This window comes from Chamaea fasciata, unplaced genomic scaffold, assembly GCF_029207755.1.
Source record: "Chamaea fasciata isolate MVZ Bird 193981 ecotype frontalis unplaced genomic scaffold, bChaFas1.0.hap1 SCAF_26, whole genome shotgun sequence".
NCBI classification, from domain to species: Eukaryota; Metazoa; Chordata; class Aves; order Passeriformes; family Sylviidae; genus Chamaea; species Chamaea fasciata.
Window position 1 is genome coordinate 3,840,114 of NW_027094111.1, and position 9,077 is coordinate 3,849,190.

Below are 9,077 nucleotides of genomic sequence, written 5' to 3' on the forward strand. Positions count from 1 at the left end.
AGTGGAGAAAGGGCTTGTGAGGCTGGACATGTCACACAAGGGGACTGGGGGGCACCACAACTGCCACTGCCACGCGTGATGTGAGTGGCCTCTGCACAATGGACCTGCAGTTCTGGAGGTGTCATGAATCCATGGGGTATGTCCAGACACCTCTGAGTGTGACACCAGGGGCCAGGGATGCTCCTGAAGCCACAACAGGCACCTCTAAACACATTCGCTGTTCCCATCTCCATCCTCCTGCACCATAGATCTGCACACAAACGACATAACAGGTCATTCAAGCCAACAGCAGCGCCACAGAAATCACCCCAGAGCCAAACCTGAGGCTCGTTTGGTTATTCCCTGAAAAAAACAATGGCCAAAGCTCCCCAGGGAGACAGACCCAAGGTAAAAACAGTTCTGTAAGGCAGGTCAGCTTGTTATGTAAAAGAAACCACAAGTTCACACCAAGATCTAGAAACGGAGCAGTACCTGTCAGCACAGTGTCCATGTGCTTCAGAGAGTCAACCCTCACCAAAAACATTTCCAGCAGAGTGGAAATGAGACAAGGAATTGTTTCTGACAGCTGTGTAAAAAGCATGTTAAACACACTGTAATCAAAACTATTCCTTCCAGCATACGAAAAGAAGACAAGTCTCTCAGCACTTCCTAAATTACAATGACTTTATTTTTCAAGGTATTTTTTAATATAAAACAATTAAGTCACAAGTCTAAGGGGCTTAACTAGAAAGTAACTCTATATAAAGTATTCTTGAAATCTATATTCATGCACATACAAAATCCAGACAAATGAAGAGTTAGAGCTGCTGCCAGACCCACTCTCTGTGCAGATGTGTGATCCTCCACCTGGGGACAGCTACAGCAGCCCTTGGCGCTTCAGGTCCTCATAGGTCTTTTTATTCACCACGTTCCCACTGGAATCCTCATATTCCTCCTGGAACAGAACCAACAGTTTAGAGACAGCACTCAGTGTTAGCTCCAAGAGCAGCCTGCCAGAACCTCTGTGCAGGAGGGCAGGCAGTGGATCTGCCAGCAGGTCCTGGAGGAAGAGCTCAGCCAGGGCCAGAGTCATTACAGGTTGTACCACAGATTTTACTTCCCACTCTTGCCCTGCACACCGCTGGAAAATGGCTTTGGAACAGGGGTTTAGGAAAAGGCACCAGTGTAAATGAGGATACTGCTCACACCCAGGAACCAGGGGTTACCATGGACACAGGAGTGGAGACGCTGAATGGCTCTCACTGCTCACCTCTGTATCGGGCTGCCACCTCTCTGAAGCCTTCTGCTGTTTCAGCTTCGCCCATACTGCAAACACAAACAGGATCTGTGTCACTTTCCTCAAGATGCTGGCTTTTAATCCAATAAAATATACACATGAGCTTTTTTCCCTTTTAAAACCATCACTTCAGCAGCCCAGGAATGTATCTAACATCCATTACAAGGTTATCATTCCACTGTGTGGTTACTGAAAGGCACTGAGCTTCATCAAACAAGACTTTGAAGGGATTGCTCAGGATGGGACATGAGACCAAGATCCAAAGCCACTCATTCAGAAAAGGTGGTGTTCTTTAGCATGTTCCTTGCTCTACCACCACCACTTACACGAGACTGCATCCTCAATCTGTGTGACATTGGCAAAGTGTGCAGTGTTGGGAATGCCCAGGCACCGCATCCCATGGGCGTGTCTCCACTCCTGGGGAGAGAGATGAGAGCAGCACAAGGCATCAACAGCTGAACAGGGTGAAAAACACACTATCAAAGCACAAATCTACCAGTCCTCTATAAAAACATTATTTTCTTGTCCTGTAGACAGTAACACCACACCAGCCATCAACAGCCACCCTGCACCCATCAGACCTGAGCACTGGAATGGGTGTTCAAAGAGGCAGGGATGGTACAGCATCAGCAAAAGAGATCCCTGTACGCCTAACACCATCTCTGGGCCCTGCTGTATGGCCCTGCAGCACAAGCTCAGACCCACATGGCAGAAGTGCTGCTCAGGGACTCAGCAGCGGCTCATTACAGTGACTGAATGCATGCAGCAGGGCTGTGAATTCCTGCAGGGAATGTCACTTACTGCAAAGTGCCTCTGGAACGCCTTGGGCCCTCGGTAGGTGTAGTTACCACAGATCTCACAGTTGTAGTTGATGTTCAGACCATGGAGTTTATACAACCAGTATGGGATGGGCTGCAAACAAGGAGACACGAGGATCAGGCTGCACGGCAAAGAAACTCAGAGAAGCAGAGTGGAGTCAGTGACCTCTCCCACTTCTCCAGGCCTGATAGTCTCAGTTACCTTCCCATCCCAGCCAAGAGGCAAATTTTTAGGGTTATAAATGATTTCATTTTCTTCATCTTCACTCTCGCTCTCACTGATCTGCTCTTCCTCCTCCTCCTCTCTCTCCTCCCCTGTCCGTGCCTGCTTACGCTGCACGTTCTCGTGGGTGAGGTGTCTTTGCTCCTGGAGTGAGAGAAAAGAAGGGATTGTCCACACACCATGGCAGCAAAAACTCAGGGCAAACTCTTGTAGTGAACAACTTTTTCAGTGTACAGAGGGACGAACCAGAAGACCAGTGTGAAGCAAAGAACTCCCACCTTACTCAGCCAAATAATGCAGTTTTTAGTACCCTGACATTTCCTACTGGCAAAGAATGAAGCTTTGTATCACCTATTAGCACCTCCAGTGTTACTACAGCAGCAGCCATCCTGAAAACAATCCCCCAAAAAGGCAAGGAGCAAGGCAGACCAAGTAAAGGTTTGCAGTACTGTGTGACTTATGCACAAAACAGATGTGGTGCAGCACACTGATGTGAAGCTGTCTATGAAAGCACTGCCTAAAGATGAGGACAACATTCCAGTCACTACCTGACAGCTCTGAAATAAAAAGCTCAAAAACAAAATAAAGTCCTTACCCCAAGAACTTCCACATACTCATAAATCTGAGCTTCCAGGAATGCAAGATCTTTATTTCTTTCAGTGTCTCTGAAACAGATGAGGTATCCTCATTAAACACACAAGTTCAGCTCTGATACCTTCCTTTGGTTCAGCACTATTTGGTCCAACATGAAAAGCTCCTAACACTCCAGAATCCCTGTCCTAACTGCACAAGAATGGTGACTATAGAACACTCCTCATCCAAGAGGAGAACATTGCCAGCTGCAGAATGACCTCTAAGAACTCACCTTTTGCTTCCTTTAGTCTTTGGATTCTTAGCAAACAAGGAAGGATCAAGTGCTTCCAGGGATTTGCCTTTAGTGCTAAAAAGCCTCTGAGCACGCTCCTCCAGAGTCCTGCAGGGAAGCAGGGAGGGGATTAGTCTAGACTGCAGATTTACATTTCCTGAGAGCTATCTGAACTCATGCAATAAAATTCTAAATGTAGCTTTTAGGAAACCATAAGATTCCTTTATCTTTGTCTTCATTCCTCAAGTCAAAGTCTACTGGACCAGAGAGCTGGACCATACAAGGATCAGCTCAGAGCAGCAGATCCCACTGCTTGGTTCCTAATGTTTTATCTTTTAAAACTCATTAAGATAATTCTAGTACAACAGAAAGAACCACACAAGTATCCCAGAAAGAAATGTGATACAGGAACACCTCAGGAACTGAAAGGAACTCTACAAAGACTGCACCTTACCCGCCACACTTCAGGCCCAGAGCCAGCAAAGCTGATTTTAACCTGTCCAGTCCCAGGGAGGCCAATTCCTGTCCAATTAAACAAAGCATTGTAAGACACAAGCTGTTCAACACATACAATATGGATAAAGCCCACTTTAGCTTATTAATGAAGAAAAACCCTGATGAACAGTATTCAAGAAAGGACTGTCAACAGTGTACCCCTCCTCCCAGGAAAATGAGGAATGTGAAAAAATTAACCAAGTCTTTCAAGTTACATCCCCCAGTGGAAGAAATTACATCATCAGCACCATCAAAGTTTTACCGAGACAGCACAGAGCCAGGGATGAAAACACAGCACTAAAATTACACAAAACCCCCCCAAATGACTGCACTTCCACCTGCTAAAAATGTGGCAGTAAGTGCAGGGCACTGGAAACATACCTCCCAGGAGGAGAAGGCCGAGAGGTCCAGGTGGGCACCAGCATGGGTGAGGGCACTACTGGTCTCTTTCTGCCAAAAAAAACCACATGCAAGAGCTGCACAACATACTGCAACACTTCTAGCCATAGAACATTTTAACCTCAAGAAAAGCAGTTCACTTCACAGAGAAAAATCCTCTCACTAAACTGAAAACAGTGCAATAGTAAAGATGCAACATAAGCCAACCCGAAACAAAGCTTCTTTTAAACCAGTTGTGCTGGGTTTTAACTTGAGGTCAGTGTCACCCTGCACCCTGGTGACACAGAGCTGCAGCCCTCGCTGTCATGGTCACCCCCAGCACAAATGACTCACACAACCCCCTCACAAAGGCAGGAACATCCCCCAGGCTCAGGCTGCTCACCGGCCAGCCCGGGAACGTGCCGTTCTCCCACTTCTTCTCAAACTCCGTCTGAATCTTCCCAAAAAGTTCATTCTGGTCCAGTAACGGCTTCACTCGATCTGTGTAATCCTGCAGGTACTCAAGGAGCATTTCAAGATACCTGGCAGGGGAATCATGAGCACAGGTAATTCCCTGTCACCCTGTAACCACATCTTTGGACAGTCACTACCCCCCAGTGCTGCAGACGGACGTGACCAAGGTCAGGTCAGTTTTCCACACAGGTTTTTCTTGACACAGCACTTCCAAGGGTACATTAAAGCTTTTGCTCTGAGCTGAATACATCTCTGCTGCACTGTAAGTTTTCTTGGAGCTCAGGGACCCAATTTATGTGGGTTAAGTTTGGCTGTTAAATATAATCTCTGCAGCTGAACACTTCAGAAGCAAATTCCTTCTCACCAAGTGCCACAAAGGAAGCAGGCAGGCAAACAGGCTCACCTCTTATATTCAGCATTTTTTCTCTCCTTGGGAATATCGAAGAGTTGGTCAAATGTGGATAAGTAAGTGATATAATCCAATTTCTACGAACAGAAAGTCTGAGTCAGAGTTCCTACACAGCCAAATTAACACACAGTTCCCAGAAAAGAAAAGCCCCAGCCTGTGCAGGGCCTGGAGATGCCTGGGCCCACACACAGCAGCCACTCACCTCTGATGATTTCAGGTTAATGTACTTGAGGTAACAATCATGCAAATCCAAGTATCTTCCATACCCTTCCTCATCTGTGAACTCCACCAGATCTGTAGGAAAGATCATGAAAAGCTTTATTATGAGTTTAAGATTCCCTACTTATTATACAACCGTTTTGGAGCTGGAAAAGGATTAGTTGTGAAATCTTTTATGCTTAAAGAAAGCGCTACAATGGCTCTGACACTCACTGAGCAGCTCCAGCTGCTGCTCTGTGCAAGCACCAGAACATTCCTCAGGAACAGCAGCTTCACTGGGGAACATTCCAGGGACTGCAGCTCAGAAGCATTTAGATGACAGGAGAATATTCAGAATTCATTTAGTAAAAGGGAGGTGAGGCCTTGAAACATGCAAACCTGATCAAACAACACATTAAATAATGCCAGAGCTCAAGCAAACTACAAACTTACTCTGAGCTTCTTCACTTGGGTTGTCTCTGGCCTTCAGCAGCTCCTCAAACTCCACTGACATAGGAACACAGATCTGCATGGGCAGATACAAGCCACACAGTGATTTACTTCAGCTCCCAGAATAACTAATACAAAATCACGCTAGATGGCAAATAATCAAACTGCAAACACAAAAGAGACTCGAGGCTTTGCACCTTTCTTTCTGCACAAAGGCAAAAGTGTGGCTTTAGCCACAAAGGCTGTTTCCTGTAGGGATGAGATGCCCCAGGGCACATCTCACCTGTTCCTATGGAGCAGGAAACTACTCACCTCATTTGGGTGCTTGCGGTGAAATTCCTTAATTTGCTTCAGTCTGTTGTAAAACTCCGCAAATTCATTGGGCCCGGAAATGGCACTGAGCTCTTCCTTACGGAGGCTGCGAGGTCATGGACAGCAACAGAGGGGAAGGGAAGGGAAGGGAAGGGAAGGGAAGGGAAGGGAAGGGAAGGGAAGGGAAGGGAAGGGAAGGGAAGGGAAGGGAAGGGAAGGGAAGGGAAGGGAAGGGAAGGGAAGGGAAAACAAGTGTGACACTGACACAGCCTTAGTCCAGGTCTATGCTGCAGTGTCTGACTGCAAACCTTCGAGTCCTGAAGGACCTCCCAGCCCACCGGGCTCGGGGCCACATCCCCACACACACGCTGCAGCCCCTGACAAGCCCCCGGAGCAGCCAGGGCATCCCAAAGACATAACATAACATAACAAAACGTGTCCATCCAACACGGACGCTTCCCGTGTGCAGTCGGGTCCTTGCCCTGCATTTAGTCGCTACATCTCGATTCGTGTGTTATTCCTCAGACGTTTACACTGACTGAAAACAGCTCAGGCACAGGAGGGCCCCGGGCACACTCACCCGTCCTTGTCGTCGTACAGGTCCCGCAGGTTGCCGCTGACCTCCATGTACCTCTGCGGAACAAAGGAGAGGCCCCGGCGCCTCAGAGCCCGTTCCGGCTGCGGGGAGCCCGGCCGGCCCCAGCCCCGCTCCCGCCCCGGCCCCGGAGCACTCACGTCCTGCATGGCCCGGGTGCGATGGTCCGAGTTGATCTGGTCGCGGAGCTGCGGGGAGAGCCGAGGCGGTGAGCGCGGGCCCGGGGACGCGGCCTCCCCCACCCACCCCCGCAAGGCCCCGGGCGCACCGTGGACTTCTTGGTGAGCATCTCCTTCACCATCACGTCCATGAGCCGCTCCCGCTCCTCATGGTACCGCCGCTGCTGCTCCAGGATGGTCTCCATCCCGCGCTCGGCTCCCGCTCCCGCCGGAAGGCCGCGGTGAGCCCGGCTGTGTGAGGGAAGCTTCCGCTTCCGGGGCGCGGCGCGGTGCCCGAGGCGGCCGGCAGGGGGCGGCTGCGGCCCGGCCGTGTCCCTCCGCGCCTGCGGCGGGGCCGTGTGCGGATCGGGGCCGTGTCCCGGAGCGGTGTCCGGGAGCGGGGCCGTGTCCCGGAGCGGTGTCCCAGAGCGGGGCCGTGTCCCGGAGAGGGGCCGTGTCCCGGAGCGGTGCCCGGGAGCGGAGCGGTGTCCGGGAGCGGGGCCGTGTCCCAGAGCGGTGCCCGGGAGCGGGGCCATGTCCCAGAGCGGGGCCGTGTCCCAGAGCGGGGCCGTGTCCCAGAGCGGTGCCCGGGAGCGGGGCCATGTCCCAGAGCGGGGCCGTGTCCCAGAGCGGTGCCCGGGAGCGGGGCCATGTCCCAGAGCGGGGCCGTGTCCCAGAGCGGTGCCTGAGCGCGGTGTCCGAGCTCGGGGCCGTGGCCGGGCGCGGTGGCCGAGCGCGGTGTCCGAGCTCAGTGGCCGAGCGCGGTGTCCGAGCTCAGTGTCCGAGCGCGGTGTCCGAACTCAGTGGCCGAGCGCGGTGGCCGGGCTCAGTGGCCGAGCGCGGTGTCCGAACTCGGTGTCCGAGCTCAGTGGCCGAGCGCGGTGTCCGGGCTCAGTGGCCGAGCGCGGTGTCCGGGCTCAGTGGCCGAGCGCGGTGTCCGAGCTCAGTGGCCGAGCTCAGTGGCCGAGCGCGGTGTCCGGGCTCAGTGGCCGAGCGCGGTGTCCGAGCTCAGTGTCCGAGCTCAGTGGCTGAGCGCGGTGTCCGGGCTCAGTGGCCGAGCGCGGTGTCCGAGCTCAGTGTCCGAGCGCGGTGTCCGAGCTCAGTGGCCGAGTGCGGTGTCCGAGCTCAGTGGCCGAGCGCGGTGTCCGGGCTCAGTGGCCGAGCGCGGTGTCCGAGCTCAGTGGCCGAGCGCGGTGTCCGAGCTCAGTGTCCGAGCTCAGTGGCCGAGCGCGGTGGCCGGGCTCAGTGGCCGAGCGCGGTGGCCGGGCTCAGTGGCCGAGCGCGGTGGCCGAGCGCGGTGTCCGAGCTCGGTGTCCGAGCGCGGTGTCCGAGCTCGGTGTCCGAGCGCGGTGTCCGAGCGCGGTGTCCGAGCTCAGTGGCCGAGCGCGGTGTCCGAGCTCGGTGTCCGAGCGCGGTGTCCGAGCTCAGTGGCCGAGCGCGGTGTCCGAGCTCGGTGTCCGAGCGCGGTGTCCGAGCTCGGTGTCCGAGCGCGGTGTCCGAGCTCAGTGGCCGAGCGCGGCGCTTGGCGGCACGGAGCGGCCCGCGGTGCCGGTTCGGGTTTGGGCCCGGCGCTGCCCAGCAGCGTCCCGCGGGGCCGAGCCGGGCCGGTGCCTTTGCTTTCAGCGACACAATCACATTGCCGGTGCTCCCACAGACACCCTGGCTGCGACCTTCCACTTGGGTTTCCGCTGCCTCCTTCAGATCCAAGGACGGATCGTACCCGTGCCTTGCCCCCGCGCTGCCAAATGCAAAGTTGTAATTACATTTTAACTCACTGTGTATGAATAAATTATTCGTATTTTTGTGCCATGCACGATAAATTACTCTAAGCCAAAAGCAAGAAAAAAAATCTGTCTTAATGGTAGACAAAGATGATCCTTCACTGAGGGAGAGGGTGATGCTGCAGGTTAGAATATTGTCTTTAATTACCCCCTTGCATTATAGGCTGCTCCAAAGTACATCACTTTTCTCCATGAATGCCTGTCTAAAAATAAAAACAATGATAAGATTCTGAACTTAATGTTCTTCCATTTCTCTTTGCATGAAATTTCCTCAAGGGAAGGAACTGAACTCCAGCAATGTCCCATCCAGCCACATGGCCTCCTTATTTTGGGCTGCTGGCATCAGGAGGATCGAGGTGGGACAAGACCAGCCCTTGCATGACCACCCTCCTCCTCACCCCACAAATGGCAGTGCACATGGGAGGAGGTGGGAGAGAGTGGGATCAAGTTGGCTGAAGAGACACTTTCATTTCAGGGCAGCAGCGCAGCCTGACAGGGGCTGGGAGCTGAAACGCGCAGAATCACAGAATATCCTGAACTGGAAGGGCCCCATGAGGATCATCAAAGTCCAGCTCCTGGCCCTGCACAGGACTCCCCAAGCAGTGGCTTGGATCTGTCTCTGTCCATTGAGGCTGCAAACGCTGT

The 9,077-nt window shown here is 52.9% G+C and overlaps 1 protein-coding gene across 1 annotated transcript; it reads right to left on the reverse strand.

Annotated features, from left to right (window-relative positions):
* Window positions 1-645: 645 nt before the first annotated feature.
* Window positions 646-6,895, reverse strand: SF3A3 (splicing factor 3a subunit 3). The gene is made up of 17 exons (XM_066204234.1): window positions 6,762-6,895; window positions 6,634-6,681; window positions 6,479-6,531; window positions 5,899-6,004; window positions 5,590-5,662; window positions 5,141-5,232; window positions 4,933-5,015; window positions 4,459-4,597; window positions 4,059-4,127; window positions 3,637-3,704; window positions 3,183-3,290; window positions 2,913-2,982; window positions 2,297-2,461; window positions 2,078-2,188; window positions 1,603-1,693; window positions 1,250-1,305; window positions 646-934 (listed from the first exon to the last, which is right to left on the reverse strand). Exons 1-17 carry the CDS (start codon window positions 6,855-6,857, stop codon window positions 857-859), a joined length of 1,506 nt encoding a protein of 501 aa, XP_066060331.1. The 5' UTR covers window positions 6,858-6,895; the 3' UTR covers window positions 646-856.
* Window positions 6,896-9,077: the final 2,182 nt, after the last annotated feature.